We start from the raw sequence: 17,053 nt of genomic DNA on the forward strand, positions 1-17,053 counted from the left end.
TTTCACATATAGTGCCGCTCCCCCCCCCCCGCACCCCCCGCACGACCTGTTCTGTCCTTCCGATATATTTTGTACCCCAGAATGATTGTGTCCCATTGATTGCTCTCAGTCCACCAGGTTTCTGGGATGCCTATTATATCAATATCCTCCTTTATCACAAGGCACTCTAGTTCACCCAGCTTATTATTTAGACTTCTAGCATTTGTGTACAAGCACTTTAAAAACTTGTCACTGTTTATTTGTCTGCCCTTTTCTGATGTATCAGATTCTTTTTTATGTGAATGTTTATCATCTGATCTGGCCCCTACTTTATCCTCTTCCATCCTCTGCTCCTGACTTTAACCTGGAGATTCTCTATCATTAGACTCTCCCCTAAGAGAAGTCTCTGTCCGATCCACATGCTCCTCTGCAGCAGGCAGCTTTCCCCCATCTCCTAGTTTAAAAACTGCTCTAAAAAACTGCTTTTTTAATGTTTAGTGCCAACAGTCTGGTTCCACTTTGGTTTAGGTTGAGCCCATCCTTCCTGTATAGGCTCCCCCCATTCCAGAAGTTTCCCCAGTTCCTAATGAATGTAAACCCCTCCTCTCTACACCATCGTCTCATCCACGCATTGAGACTCTGAAGCTCTGCCTGCCTACCTGGCCCTGCACGTGTAACTGGGAGCATTTCTGAGAATGCCACCACAGAGGTCCTGGATTTCAGTCTGTTCCCTAGCAGCCTAAATTTGGCCTCCAGGACCTCTCTCCTACCCTTCCCTATGTCATTGGTACCTACATGTACCATGACCACTGGCTCCTCCCCAGCACTACACATAAGTCTGTCTAGATGCCTCAAGAGATCCGCAACCTTCGTACCAGGCAGGCAAGTCACCATATGGTTCTCCCGGTCATCACAAACCCAGCTATCTACATTTCTAATGATCGAATCTCCCAATACTAATACCTGCCTTTTCCTAGCAACTGGAATTCCCTCCCCTGGAGAGGTAACCTCAGTGCGAGAGGCAACCCCAGCACCGTCTGGAAGGAGGGTCCCAACTATGGGAAGGTTTCCCTCTGCTCCCGTTGAATGCTCTGCTTCCCTGGGCCTTTCATCCTCCTCAACAGCGCAGGGGCTGTCTGACCGGAGGTGGGACAATTCTACAGTGTCATGGGAAGCCTCATCAACAAACCTCTCTAACTCCCTTAGCTCCTCCAGTTCCGCCACCCTTGCCTCCAAAGTCCATACGTGGTCTCTGAGGGCCAGGAGCTCCTTGCACCGTATGCACACATACGCCACCTGCCCACAGGACAGGTAATCATACATGCTACACTCAGTGCAATAAACTGGATAGCCCCCACTCTGAAGCTGGGCTTCTGCCTGCATTGTCTCCTAGTAAATGAAGGGGTTGTTTAAAGCAAGAAGTTTTGAATGTAGTTTGGTTTATAGGTTTTAAGGGGAATAAAGGGTATAAGATAGACCCGGCAAGGGACCCGTGCTCCCTTCCTGCTCCCCTTCTAAACTCCCTTGCAAAACTCCCTGTTAGCAGCCCATGTTCACAAAAACTCCCTGGTCGCTTGTGTGCTGTTTTATAAAGCCCTGGCCTGGGTGAATGCCCCGCCCCCTGATTAAGGCTCAGCCAATTACCAGAGGCTTCTAGCCTTCAGACCTTCCTTTGAAGCTCACAGCTTCCAACTGCCAGCCACAGCACACAGTCCTTCAAACAAACAGACTGACAAACAACAAGCTCAGCACACAGCAAGTAACCCCCAAACACAAACTACAGACAGTCACTTACTCCAAGGGTCCTGTATTTGCTCCTCCTTCACCTGGAGAACTCCCTTGCGAAACTCCCTGTTAGCAGAAGCTCTTTTTTTTTTTAAATATTGAGATATACCTGTCTCATAGAGCTGGCAGGGACCTCAAAAGGTCATCGAGTCCAGCCCCCTGCCTTCGCTAGCAGGACCAAGTACTGATTTTTGCCCCAGATCCCTAAATGGCCCCCTCAAGGTTTGAACTCACAAGCCTGGGTTAGTAGACCAATGCTCAAACCACTGAGCTACCCCTCAATTCTCCATATTAGACCTTTTGCATGTACTTGTAACTGCATGTAAAACTTTGCCAACCCATAGGATAGAACTTGATTTCTGTCTGTGCTGGAAGGATCAAATATTTCTTTCTGCTATACTCCATGGATTGGAGCAAGTGTATGATGGCCATGTGTAGCTGAGTCATAAATTAGAAAAGAAGGGGAACAGTGCAGATATTTCCCTGAGTTTACAAGAGTGCACCGCACAAACAAGGTACAGTTGAGATTCCAGATGAATTTGGGGATCATGACCCACTAGCAATGAGCAGCTCTAAACTGGGAAACAAGCAGATTTCTCAACAGTGCAAAAAGAAATGAATGCTGCTCATAGGATAGAAGCTAGCCAGCTTTTGGAGGGATGTGATGATTTTTCACAGGGGGACCTGTATTGAAGACACACAGTAAGGAAAACATTGGCAAAATGGACAACTGCTCAGCTGCCCCCCTCCTATTGGAGCTTTCTAGCTCAAGGTGCTGCAGATCCTCTGTGCTCCTGGATTCTCAGATAGCAAGATGCAAAAAAGAATACTTTCACCTTTTGCTGGCCAGGAGATTGCATAGAGTCCTCTCAGATACAGACCTTGCTATAGTAGCCTATATTATTGTTGTTATTTTGAGGATAGACAATTACAGCAAGCTAAATCTGAAGGTAACTTTGAAGGCCATTCTGATGCTTCAGTTAGTACAATGTACAACTGCCTGTCTTTTAGGTAGGGCAGCTTGCTAGGGCATGGCACCTGTGATCTGTACTCTATATTACCTGCCATTCACTTCCAGGTGCCATCAAAGTGCTTGTTATTATCTGCTAAATCTTAAATGACCTAGCCCTCATTAGTTAGACCCAACTTCTACTGCTCTGCTTTCACTGGAAACTGTAGATATGTTTCAGCTGTCTTTCGTGTCATAGGGAGAAGTTAATGTAAGCAGTGGACAGAGCAATTCTCCATGTCAGACCTTTTGCTATGAAATATGATCCTACCATATAAATATCTAAATACTTTTAGAGGAGAAGATAGGCTACATCTTTTTGTTCAGATTTTTCTACCAGCTGCCGTTCTCAGCCCCTCATGGATCATTTGAGGGTGGCTAGTTTGATTATATGAAGGTTGATAAATAGAGCAAATAGAAAAATGGAAATTAGTTTTTGATGGAAACATTCTAAAAAAATATTTTAAAAAATTAAAAATCTTGTTTTTCTTTTTAATTTTCTGCATTTTTTTCTTCTCAGTGTTTCACTAAAACAGATTCTCAAAAGCAGCTTTAGGTTTAAAAAAATTACTCTACACTGAAAATGTTACTGAATTTTTTTTGGATTATGATTTCTTGCTAAAGAGCCAAAATGTTTCTGATGAAACATTTAATGAACATTTTCCATAAACATTTTCATTTTGGCCAAAAAGCCATTTGTAATTGAAAAATTAGGCTTTGACCAAATTTTTAACCAGCTCTTACCATGAAATATATGCTCCAAGCTTTGGGAAATATGGTGTTTGATACCATTCTAATTTATGGAAAGTGGACTCAGATTTGGGTAGGCAGCATGCTTACTGTACATTTTACTAATCATGTTTTTATTTAGGAAGTTTTAACAGATTTACAAATCGTAGCCATGTAAATACCAGAGGCAACAACAATAATTATTGCAATAGTGAGCTTTTGTTTAAAGAAGCCTAGCAGTTACTGGCAGATGAAAGATTAATTCTTCATTTCCTTTTGTGTGACCATTTCTGCTAGGCAGCTTTAGGGGGATTACCAAAGGATCAGTGGGTAATAAATAGGGCTGTCAAGCGATTAAAGCGATTAATTGTACTGTTAAGCAATAATAGAATGCCATTTATTTCAATATTTTTGGATGTTTTCTACATTTTCAAATATATTGATTTCAATTACAACACAGAATAGAAAATGTACAGTGCTCACTTTATTTTTATTACAAATCCTAGCACTATAAAAAAGAAATAGTATATTTCAATTCCCACATTACAAGTACTATAGTACAATCTCTTTATCATGAAAGTTGAACTTACAAATGTAGACTTGTGTAAAAAAAAATTGAATTCAAAAATAAAACAATGTAAAACTTTAGAACCTACAAGTTCACTCAGTCTTACTCCTTGTTCAGCCAATCGCTAAGACAAATAAGTTTGTTTACATTTGTAGGAGATAATGCTGCCCACTTCTTGTTTACAATGTCACCTGAAAGTGAGAACAGGCATTCACATGGCACTGTTGTAACCAGCGTTGCAAGATATTTACATAGCAGATGCACTAAAGATTCATATGTCCCTTCATGTTTCAACCACCATTCCAGAGGACATGCGTCTATGCTGATGAAGGGTTCTGCTCGATAATGATTCAGAACAGTGCAGACCAATGCATGTTCATTTTCATTGTTTGAGTCAGATGCCACCAGCAGAAGATTGGTGGTTTTTTGTTTGTTTTTGTTTTTGTTTTTTTTGGTGGTTCGGGTTCTGTAGTTCCCCATTGGAGTGTTGCTCTTTTAAGACATCTGAGTGTATGATCCACATCTCGTCCCTCTCAGATTTTGGAAAGCACTTCAGATTCTTAAACCTTGGGTCGAGTGCTGTATCTATCCTTAGAAATCTCACATTGGTACCTTCTTTGCGTTTTGTCAAATCTGCAGTGAAAGTGCTTAAAATGAACAACATGTGTTGGGTCATCATCCGAGACTGTTATAACATGAAATATATGGCAGAATGCAGGTAAAACAGAACAGGAGGCATACAATTCTCCTCCACGGAGTTCAGTCACAAATTTAATTAATGCATAATTTTTTAACGAGTGTCATCAGCATGGAAGCATGTCCTCCGGAATGGTGGCCGAAGCATGAAGGGGCATAGGAATGTTTAGTATATCTGGCACGTAAATACTTTGCAAGGACGGCTACAAAATACCAATGAATGCCTGTTCTCTCTTTCAGGTGACATTGTAAATAAGAAGCGGGCAACATTATCTCCAGTAAATGTAAACAAACTTGTTTGTCTTAGCGGTTGGCTGAACAAGAAGTAGGACTGAGTGGATTTGTAGGCTCTAAAGTTTTACGCTGTTTTGTTTTTGAGTGCAGTTATGTAACAACAACAAAATCTACATTTGTAAGTTGCACTTTCACAATAAAGAGATTGCACTACAGTACTTGTATGAGGTGAATTAAAAATACTATTTCTTTTGTTTATCATTTTAACAGTGCAAATATTTGTAATAATATAAAGTGAGCACTATACACTTTGTATTCTGTGTTGTAATTGAAATCAATATATTTGAAAATGTAGAAAAACATCCAAAAAAATGTAATAAATTTCAATTGGGATTCTATTGTTAAACAGTGCAATTAACACTGTGATTAATTGTGATTAATTTTTTTAATCGCAATTAATTTTTTGAGTTAATCGTGTGACTTAACTGTGATTAATCGACAGCCCTAGTAATAAATAGCCAATAATTTGTGATATTTGATTACAGATTACACCTCAGTACTCTTTAATGACTGAGCATGTCCACCATATATGCATATATTCTCGTAAATATGTATATATAAAACATGACTGGTGTGAGATACCATTGAAACGGTATCTATACACTGAGGTTGCTGGTCCTCTTTTCCAAATCAAACCCTCATTCTCTGGGGTAATTGTTCTAATCATGTCTTAGGAAAGTTCTCGGCAAAGATAGAAAAAAATTAGGTGTTTTTTTTTTTTGGTCAGCCACCATCGCTTCTATTAGAGTTAGTTTTCTGTAGAAAACAGCTTTTCGAGAAAGTTGAGACCCATAATGCCTAAGTACTGGTACCAAAGGAGAGTGGACTAGTTAAAGTTAGTTTTGTTCTCTAAATAAATTTTTAAACTTTCTTTGCTGAATAGCTGGACTGCAATATGTATTCCATGCCTTTCCTGGTCTTCAAAACTTTCTGTGTTGTGATATGAGTTAAGATCTGGATTGTCTGCAATGGTTGTCATTGGTGAGAGAAAATAACTTATTTTATTTCTAGTTCTATCCCAAACCCACAGAGTAGCCTTTTCTAAAGGATGTGTATATATTTCTGGAGGATGTGATTTTCTTTAATAATCCATGGTAGCCTAATGAAGTGAACACTGCTGCAGTTTTCTTGTTCAATACAGACCCAGTGTCTGGTTTGGTAGAGCGCGCGCACACACACACACACACGCTCTCTCTCTCTCTCTCTCTCTCTCTCCCAGGCCACTTAGTGCTTTGAGCTGGCTGGCTTCGTAGCACCACAAAACAGCTAGCTCACCCTGTGCCTCTGCAAATAGCTGCACTCACTCTTGGTCTTTTCTTTTTCCATATACATTCTAACATCATCCTCTGTATTCCTGCTAGGATTTTATCTGGGATGATGACAGGAAGATTTTGAAACAAGAGAGAAATCCGTGGCAAAATGTTCATTTTGACTGTGGCTGTTCTTCCCAGCCACGAAATTGCATACTTCCCTTAGCACTCCAGATCTTTTTTTCATTTGCTGTAATGGTTTGACATTTAAATCATTGAGCTCTTCTAGGGTGTTTGAGATCTGAATTCCCAGGTATCGTATACAATTCGTTGCCTATTTGTACCTAAATGTTTTCTGTAGGAACAACTTCTCAGAGTCTGGCAAAATTATAGTTGGCATTTAAGATTTGGCATAATTTACTTTAAATCCAGATGCTTTCCCAAAGTCATGGATTTTCGGGTAATATTTGGTTTTTGCTTAGCTATTTATAATTACATTTTAAGATTAAAAACTTTTTAATTTTTGTGGCAAGTGGGCTTGAACCTTACATTCTTTAAAAATCAGTGACTAACCTAGATGTGTCTAAAATGTTTCTTCTCTGTGTATTTACAGCAAAAGACACCATCTGAATCATTCATTGGGCGAGAGAAGAGGTCAAATTCGCAGTCCTACATTGGACGACCTATTCAACTAGACAAGATTTTACTTTCCAAGGTTAAAGTGCCTCACACTTTTGTCATCCACTCCTACACACGCCCAACAGTGTGCCAGTACTGTAAGAAGCTTCTCAAAGGGCTTTTTAGACAGGGCTTGCAGTGTAAAGGTAAGTGTGATCAACAATATGCTAATTGCATCATTACAAGTGAAGACCAGAGAATTTTTAATAATACTATTTTTTCAGGCTATAATCTGAATTTATTAATAATTGTGTGTACAGTAATTTGTAATTTATATAAAACATCAATATGGCTATCCTTTTCTTGGTTCACTGCATTGTTTTAATATTTTTATGTGTGTTAACAATTTACAGGAATCAAGTGGAAGAACCCGTTCAGGTGCATAATAACTGAATATATGAAACATCAATAATAACAGTTCAAAATATGTACCATGTAGTGTTAGAGTCGTACTTATATTTTGGTTGTGATGATCATAATCCCTCATTGATCAGATAGCTGTTGCTGTCATTAAAGTGTCTTTAAAGCCTCAATCTTGCAAAGACTCCTGCTTAAAGTTAAGGACCTAAGGATTTGTCTTGATTATGATAAAAGGATGTGGGTTTTATAAGAACATGTTAGCTAGCATATTCTGACTAATGTGTTTTAAAACTCTAACATAGACAAGGAAAGTAGCGTGTTAGCACGTGTTAGCTGGTCAAATTGAAACTTAGGCTAGGAGTTCAACTTGATGAGCTGGCACATACTAAAATAGCGGTCTTGTGGCTGCTTTTATCTTAGTGAAGACAACCTTAAATTATCCACAGTTAAGTCCCTCTTGTAATGTTGAGCAGCATACTTTGAAATCAGCTGTTTAAGACTATGTCTACACTGTGCACCTTACAACGGCGCAGCTATGCCGCTGCAGCCATGCCATTGTAAGGTACAGGGTAGCCGCTCTTTGTCGCCGGGAGAGAGCTCGTTTAGCGTTGCCAGTGTAGACTAGCTCTTAGGCTTTGTCCACACCGACACTTTTTGTCGTTAAAACCTTTGTAGTTCAGGGATGGTTTTTTTCACACCCCTTAGCGACGAAAGTTTTAATGACGGAAGTGCCAATGTAGACAAAGCCTAAGGGCTAGTTTACACTGACAATGCTAAAGTGCTGCCGCGGCAGCCTTTAACATGGCTTGTGTGGTCACGGCGCAGTGCTGGGAAAGAGCTCTCCCCGCACTCTAAAAAACCCACCTCCAAGAGAGGCATAGCTCCCAGCGCTGGGAGCACTGTCTGTACTGGCGCTTTAAAGCACTGGAACTTGCTGCGCTCAGAGGGGTGTTTTTTCACACCCCTAAGCAAGAAAGTTGCAGCGCTGTAAATTGCCAGTGTAGACAACCCCTCAGACTAGGGCCTTGTCTAAAGTCAAAGTTATACCAGTTTAACTAAAGATGTGGTTGTAAACTGACTTAAACTAGTGCAAAAACTGCCTGATCTGCAGTTCACTCCCTGGAAGGACGAATAAAGGTCTTTAAACCAAGCCCTCGGGTCTTTGCATGGATAAGGCTAGGACTTCACCTCCATTCTGAACAAGCCCCCACCCAGATTGCCATAACTAACACCTCCTCCTCCCCCACCCACCCGCCAGGAAAACTTCTAGTGTGTGTATCCTGTGAGTTGCATTGGCAACTGGCATGTGGCCAGCAGAGCATTCTCTGGCCACCTCAGGTTAACTTCCCATTAATCAAATGACAGAGATGGTAACTTTTATGTGTAGAACTGTAATTGTATCAATGAAAAAGGGAAATCAACAAAATTATCTCCTTTTTTTTTAAATCAGATTGTAGGTTCAATTGTCACAAGCGCTGTGCACCTAAAGTGCCAAATAACTGCCTTGGTGAAGTAGCCATTAACGGAGGTACGTTATCTTCATGACTGTTACTGTCTATGTTTAAACTAACAATTAAAGGAAGGAGGAGTTTTGTAAAGCAATTTGGAGAAAGAGTTTTTTCCCATTGCCTTAGCATGGCTTTTGCTTTATAATATTTCTGTTTATGTATTGAAGATGCAGTGTGGGAGGAAACCCACTGGTGGTTCATATTTCATGTTCATCAAAAGGGGTTCTCCAAGGTATTTAGCACCTGTAGATAGGCACAGCTGTACCATATTGGCAGAACAAACAGCAGGCTATGACCATAAAATGTTTCACTGAGTGTGGGCTATCAGCAGCATACATTTTGTGGGGTATCAGTGGCTGCCAAAAAACTTCCAAACCCCTAGGCAATAAAAGAGGGCACTTACCTATCGGAGACAAAACACAAATTGTATTTTACTCTGGGAAGGAACATGTGTTTACTGTAGGATAATCTTCCTGAGCAGAAATGTATACCTGAAAGAACTGGGAAGGCCCTCCAGGAAAAAAATTCTACCCCTTCCTGTTGGCATGATGCTCAGTACATCAACTGCCTGCCAGAAATGAAAGCTTGAAAATCTGCCCACTTTCCCCTGCATGTGGTGTAAGTTTTGTGTCAAGCGCAGGAATGTAGGGATAGGCTTGACAGACGGCACTGGGGGAAAAGAGGGTGGTTTTAGATTAGTTGCTGATTACTTTGAAAATGGCATTTTCCACGAGATAAGGGAAGAAAAAATGTGGTCAAGTGTTACATTTCCTAATGCATGTTGCAATATTTTAAGTTGTCAGCTTGAACTCTTCATAACTTAAAGTACACACAAGGTTTTTATTAAACAATTTCCTCTGTTAAACCTTGTTTCTTAATTCTGTGCTTCACTAAACAGATATTGAGAGTAAAATAAAGATTTTTTAAAAATAAATGTTGGATAAAGTGTCGTTAAACTAGGGAAAACTGACTATAAAAATGAGACTGTTCAATGTTTATTGCTAGTTGGAGAGGGTGAAAATGATGGTGAAGGTTTTAAAAAATAGCTAGTGATTTTGAGTGCCCAACTTGAGACAACTTATTAGGGGCCTGATTTTTCAGAAGGTGAGCACTCAAAAATTTCTATGGTCAGGCCCCTATTAAGTGGGCACCCAAAACTTCTGGTCATTTTTTAAAATCTTGGACAAGATGTATACTTCAATTCACCATAACCACTCCTGCAATATATCTCTGTTCGGTCAGGGTAACTGGGGATGATGCCCAAGTAAGGAAGAACACAGCATAATTTTCAAATCTAAGGGCCAAAAATATGCTGTAAATTGTTCATATGTTAATTTTATTGATGATGTTATTGATTCTTCTCTATAGAGAACTTCCAGTTGCTTTTAAAAAATTAATCTATGCAGCTTTTCCAATCCAACTTCTATTTTGACAGTGCAAATACCTATGAGCACAGAGCTACGTGGGGTCAGAGAGGGACCATGAGTCACGTTGCTGTCTGGCTGGGGGTACGTAGGGCAGTGCTAAGCAGAAGTGTGGTGTTAAGGAGTTGAGCTACAGGCAGAGAGTGAAACAGGTGCTGTTTTTCAAGAGCTGGGGTGAATGACCAAGGCACTCCCTTAGTTGCTCCTTAATCACTGCCTGAAACCACCTGCTTCCCTCGCTGACAGCTGCAGTCCATTTCCCAGTCACTCCAGCCTTTCCCTTTGGAAAAGTACCATGCTGCTTTCACTGACTTCCCTCCTACATGTGTGTCTGGTGCCAAGCCGATGACAGGCACATGGTGCTATCTCTGTGGAAACGATAGAGTGAAGCAAGCTTGTCTGAAGCTGCTGCTGGGGAAGGAGGCAGACAGTGTATAGAAGGTGCTGACAGGAAGCCAGTTCTCTCTTCCCCAAGTACAGCTCTTCAGAAGCAGGGCTCAGCCATCTGCGGCTCCTGTCCCCCTATACAGTATCTGCTTAATGTTGCTTTCCCCCAGTACCTAGTGAGTTCTCCATCACCCGTCCACACCCAGCATTAGGACTCTGTGTGCTGCATCCTAGATGCAGGAATGTAGGGCCCCACTATAACAGGAAGTTTCATCCTTGTATCTCATTGTATTTGTTTAAATAGAGCCTTGGATAGGTATCTTTCTAATACTTTAAATATAAATAAATAAATAAAAATAAAAATGTCACTCTGCCCATCTGCTCTGTGATGCTTCTCCCCCAGAATAGCAATTGAAGGCTGGAGCTATGAAATTCAAAGTATGATTTCATTAATAAACAAATTGAACACTGAATGTGAGAGATTATTTTTAACCACTTGTGGGTTTATTTACATAAAGATTAAAAATGCTTAAGTGTTGGGGAAAAAACAGAGCCCCAGACCTTAATGTGCCATCCATGGCCATATGATTACATCTGCCAAAGATGGAGTACAATATGTTCCTTGCACAGCCACATATAAATGATTAGAATCCAAACTGAATTAAACCATTGCCTCTGAGTTGAATGACTAACATACCTAATTGTCTGCCACAGTGATCTTTCCTCCTCTCTCTTCCCCTCCAACCCCTTGCCATTTGTGTGAAGTTGATTGACAGGAAAAGCTTTCATGTTCTCTTTCTTCACTGGGGATCCTTTACTGTCAGACTGACTTTATTACCTGACATTTGAGAAGAGCCTCCCCCATAGATAGAATGAGTGGGTCGTTGAGAATGCGCAGAGTCTTCCAGGTGATATTTCCCTGTCTCAGATTGCTATAGCTGAGTGGGAACAACTACAGTGTTAATAACTGAAAGGGAATACCCCAGAAAATCTAATGCTGTCTTTCCTATCTGTCAGCACTACAGGTGGTTGAATCATAGCCTGCGTAGCATCAGGGTTAAAATAGGCCAAAATAATTTGCTTGAGCTAAAGAGATATAGGTATATTGTATATAGTACATGTTATTTCTTGTTCTAATCTCACTTAGGCAACTCATATCTTGAAGTGAAGAAGAAAGTTCAACACCATGTTAGGAGAAACAAACATAAACACAATATGAAATTTAAATTACTGCTGAAGGAGCACATAACGTAACAGAATCAAACTGGCTCCAGCTAGAGATTGAGTCTAGTTTTAGCAACCACTAAGGAGATGCTATCTGTGTCGCATCTTAATACTTGGAAGGAGGGGGAACCTAATCACTGGTAATTTGGCCTTGGTTTCAAATCCCTGTCTTTGTTTCACCTCTACAAACTCCACATCCATCCTGAGATGAATCCATTTTGCAATGCTGTTTTATAATAGAACTGTTGAGATCAATCTACTATTTTCATGTTAAACATGGGCACCTTCTGTTCAATATTATGCATTAACATGCCATTCTTTGCAACTTCTATGCAAAGGGGGAGAAAGTGGTGAAAAGGGGGTTATATTTTCCTTTTAGTTAATATATATATAGTGCTATGGTAAATAATTACCTTGGGAGTTTATTTTAATAGCTTATGGTCACATAACAGGAAATTGCTAGGTTTGAAATTCCTGCTCTCCAACCTAACCACACATCAGTGTGCACCTGTGGACTGCCAACAACTATCAGGCATTGTGCACATCATTCTAGCTGCATAGAAAATCTGCCAAGAATTATAGAGGCTGAATGCCCATGTGTACAGAGAGTTTGAACAAAGGCTTGTAGATTAAAGATGCCTGCTTTGACTTTGGCAGTTTTAACAGAAGATCATATTTCAAATTTTCTTGCTGAAAGTATTGCATTTTGACAGGTTTGGGGTTCTGGATAGTAATTCCCAATAATTAGTTAAACTTCATACTTGGTCAGTGTAATAGGTTTACTTTTGTGGAAGAGATGGGCCTAGAGGCTGTAGTGATCAGATGTGGACCTGAACTTTCCCTAAGTCCATGGTTTTGATTTGACCTATCCCTGCTATTTTTATGTAATACTGAAAACCATATTCCAGATTTGCTTAGTCCTGGTGCTGAGTCAGATGTGGTCATGGAAGAGGGAAGTGATGACAATGACAGTGAAAGAAATAGTGGTCTTATGGATGACATGGACGAGTCTATGGCTCATGATTCTGAGATGTCAATGACAGGATGCCACAGTGACAATGGGGAAATGCAAGATCCTGATCCTGACCATGATGATTCTAACAGAATGATCAGGTGAGCCAGATAGCACAACCTTTACTGCCATATCTTATTGCACCTACTATGTCTATAACTGAGTCAAAAGCTTGAAAAATCTGCAGATATTCTGATTCCTAAAGAGAATGGATTCTCAAATAACTCTTGTAGATGCTTCACTGGATAAATTTATAAGGGATTTGAGAGAGGACTATATATAACTGTCTTGTAGATAAAGCAGCAGCAAATTGAAAAGAAAACAAGCATCCTAGGTCTGTTTGGTTATGAAGTAAAACAAGAATATTCTTTTTTTAGCACGCAGTAGACTTTGATTTTTACTTTTTTCCTGCTATTTTCTAAAAGTAGTGTTAGAATATTTGTGGTTTCAACTGAATGGTTCTCTCACCCCCCTCTTGAGATGTAAGTATACACCTCTCCAATGAGGATGAAAAATGATGTAGCACATTTAGTTGTGTGCTTGTTTCTCAGAATCAGGACCAGTAATGGCCTCATCGGATTCCTCAGCTTGGGGTGATCACTGAAAGTCAAAGATAGTATACCCCCCCGACACACACACACACACACACACACACACACACACACTGGCAAATCAGCTAGTAACAATAAATGTAGAAACATGACATACTATGTCATGCTTTGAAAGGATTTTCTTCTGTTTTGTCTAAAATTGTCTAATTTTTTAAGAAGCTTTTATTGATTTTTAAGCCCTTCAACAAGCAACAATATTCCACTAATGAGAGTGGTGCAATCTGTCAAGCACACAAAAAGGAAAAGTAGCACAGTAATGAAAGAGGGATGGATGGTGCACTATACCAGCAAGGACACAATGGTAAGAAAGAATGTTAACAAAGACATCTCTTACTACATATAATTTATAATACTGAAGGACCTGATCCTGCAAATAACTTACACACTTTGTTCACAAAAATAGTACCAAACTACTCAGTGTTTGCAGGATCGGGGCCTAAAGTTGTAACTATTTTATATCTAAGGTCCAATACTCAAAGCCTGAAGCACATGTAACAAATATTCACTCCTCCAGGAGAGAATTAGTTAGAGCACAAAACAAATCTAAAGGTGTCAGATTTACTGTAGCAAAAAGAATATGAAGAAATTTGAAAAAAAAAATCTAAGAAAACAAAATCAATATATCTCTCTATTACCTGAGATGTTCTAAAAAATAGCTTTAACTTCTGACTGTCATTTCTTAGCTAGACATAAAGGAGAGTCAGGGCTTTTGTAAAACTGAAAATTACACTATCTGATGCAAGAATATCCACGTCTACTAAGAGGGACATGGAAAACTTGGAGGGGGGAAAAAGTTATTTACCTTCGTAACTGCTGAATCAAGGATAATAAGTTCCGTTTTGTGTGGCATGCTAAAGTGAAACACTAGGGATCATGCTCGGTGCAGATGGAATGTTGAGTAATTTTAGCAGCAAACCTCTAGCAAACTCTATTGAGCATTATGCAGATTGAATGGATCTGAACAGATTTTCAAGGGGACAGAAAAAGGCACCTCTCTGACCCCAAGACTACTCCCCTAACAAATAGAGTCCTTCTGCAAATCATTTAGTACAGATCCCTTCACCTAACCACTGTAGAGTTAAATAAAACTTTTGCAAAAGTGAATTTTAATACCAATATCTTGTTCATTTACTTTAAAAAACCTGTTAAGAAATTATTTTATTATTTTTTTATTATAGAGGAAAAGACATTACTGGAGGCTAGACAGCAAATGCATTACACTCTTTCAAAATGATACTGGAAGCAAATATTACAAGGTAAAGATATTTTATGGCTTCTGATATTTATGCAGGGCTTTTCAATCTTTTCCAGTACTGACATATAATGATCAAGAATTGGAGTGAATAGCTGAGTTAGTTACTTATTTGTACTACACTAGTGGTAAATCTTTGAACTACACTGTTCAATATTTGTTTTCATCGTTGAACTTGAATACATTTACCTTTACCTTGCCTGTCACAACCAAAACACAGTAGAATTTAATGTTACGATGGCCAGCATAATACTCATGCTGTCAAAGTGATAATATTTTTACTGTTGGTGAGAGATTCAGACTCTGCTGAAAAACCCATTTAGGAAATGATCTGTGAACAGAGGGTTCATTTTCTAACACTCCCATCATTCATAATATAAAACCTATCTAAATGACTATGTATATGGAGGGGGATGTTTTAATTTTGTCCATTGGGCAATTAGTGGTCTGATTTAGACTTGTAATAGGTATGGCTTTTGTTCTCAGGTATTCCTTGTTACAAAGGTAGTTGAAACCTGTGGGCATCATGGCAATAAAAATGTTAAATAATAAAGAATGTTTTAAAGTTTTTGCTGTCACCTTTGACCTTTTGGGCCCTGATTCAGGAAAGCACTTAAGCATGTACTTAACTTTAAATAGGTCCCATTGAAGTTAATGGTCATTAAACACAGGATCATGTGTTGTTGTGAATGGGGCCTTAATTTGTGTCTTCTCTCTCACTTCAAAGCAGCTGAATTCTCCTACACATATACCTTACTTATGGCAAGAAAGGGCAGGGGTGCTGGAACAATTTGTATAATGGGGGTGCTAAGAGCCATTGAACCAAACTGTAAACCTTGTATATGATGGAAACCACTTCAAGCTAGGGGGTGCTGCAGCACCCCTAGTTCCAGCACCTATCAGAAATGTGGCAATTATTTTTCTAATGGAGGTCTGCTTATGTATGGAGCAGCCCTACTCATACCTGCCTGACATTGCCCACTTCATCTCTGTGATGAATTCACAATTATAATTTAAAAGCGCTACTTGGTCCTGCAAAGGACCACTTGCCTCCCAAACAGACCTGTGCATTGTGAAGTCCAAGTTACAAGGTTAGTCTCTACGTTAGTTTATAAAAACACATTGCTTTTAGTTACACAACCACAATGAAATTAAATGTGGTCCATGTTTTAATCTTATTTGACAGCATGTTGATAGATCTTATTGAAAAAAAAGTAAATATCTTCTCTCCTCAGGAAATTCCATTATCTGAAATTTTGTCCCTGGAACCTGCAAAAAATTTTTCTTTACTGTCGCAAGAAGCCAATCCCCATTGCTTTGAAATAACCACAGCAAATATAATTTATTATGTTGGAGAAAACCTAGAAAACCTCTCAAGTGTTCCACTGAATAATAGTGTTCTCACCAGTGGCATTGGTCTGGATGTTGCGAGAATGTGGGAGATGGCAATTCAGCATGCTCTGATGCCTGTCATTCCTAAAGGGGCTTCGGTTGGATCAGGACCCAGCCTGCACAGTAAGTTGATTTACCCAGTTCCATCTTTACATAAAGGCAGTGGATTAAAATATATATGGACCAGATCTTCCATTGGTGTAAATGAGCATAGTTCCACGGACGTCAACAAGGTTGTGCCCATGTACTCCTGTGGAGGAGCTGGCCATCCATATATTTTAAGTTGTTTGTAGTTTCTCACCGGAACATTTTGGGCTAAGTTTTACATGAGTGTATGCATATTCAATATACAAATTTATTAGCAAGCAAACAATGTACAAGAAACTTTAGAGCTTGTCCTAAAGTAGTGCATCCTCCTTCTCATAACTGGAGTTACTGACATGACTACTGACCGTATTCAGACTAGGGCACATAGTGTACTGAGGGAGCCTGAGCCCCAGAAGGCTGCATACATTGCTTGCACTTGGGGGATGAGGCCAATGCAAGACCAACAAGAATAAAGAAGGTTATGCACCTTTGGGTTGCTGGAGAGTCTGTAATTGAGTTCTCACTTCCTTTTGTTCCATTTTTCTAATTGTGGGTTCCCTCCTTTTCCTTTCAAGTGGAGTTATGCAGCGGTTTGTGTGAGGGGGGTAGGAACCGAGGGATGGAGAGGATGGGACAAGAGCTGAGTCATAGGAGTTTCATTTGTTTTTTGAAAAAAACTATATTTCAAGGAAGGCTAGGAAATATTCCACTCTCAATTTTGGGTTATTTAGAGCAATAGTGAAGTGTAGGCTTTTCCTCTGATCATTGATCATCTTCTGTTGCTGGTGGGCAGAGCCAGATAAAGGCA

General features: G+C 39.7%; 1 protein-coding gene across 2 annotated transcripts in view; it reads left to right on the plus strand.

Moving 5' to 3' along the window:
- Positions 1-17,053, plus strand: part of PRKD1 (protein kinase D1) — a 313,480-nt gene that overhangs the window by 266,645 nt on the left and 29,782 nt on the right. For both annotated transcript variants that reach the window (XM_034768761.1, XM_034768762.1), the window contains 6 exons: positions 6,924-7,134; positions 8,799-8,876; positions 12,800-13,004; positions 13,692-13,815; positions 14,693-14,770; positions 16,002-16,281. In XM_034768761.1, coding sequence (XP_034624652.1) covers positions 6,924-7,134; positions 8,799-8,876; positions 12,800-13,004; positions 13,692-13,815; positions 14,693-14,770; positions 16,002-16,281 — 976 coding nt within the window. The remainder of the gene's footprint in view (positions 1-6,923; positions 7,135-8,798; positions 8,877-12,799; positions 13,005-13,691; positions 13,816-14,692; positions 14,771-16,001; positions 16,282-17,053) is intronic.

Source organism: Trachemys scripta, chromosome 4, assembly GCF_013100865.1.
Source record: "Trachemys scripta elegans isolate TJP31775 chromosome 4, CAS_Tse_1.0, whole genome shotgun sequence".
Classification (NCBI taxonomy): Eukaryota; Metazoa; Chordata; order Testudines; family Emydidae; genus Trachemys; species Trachemys scripta.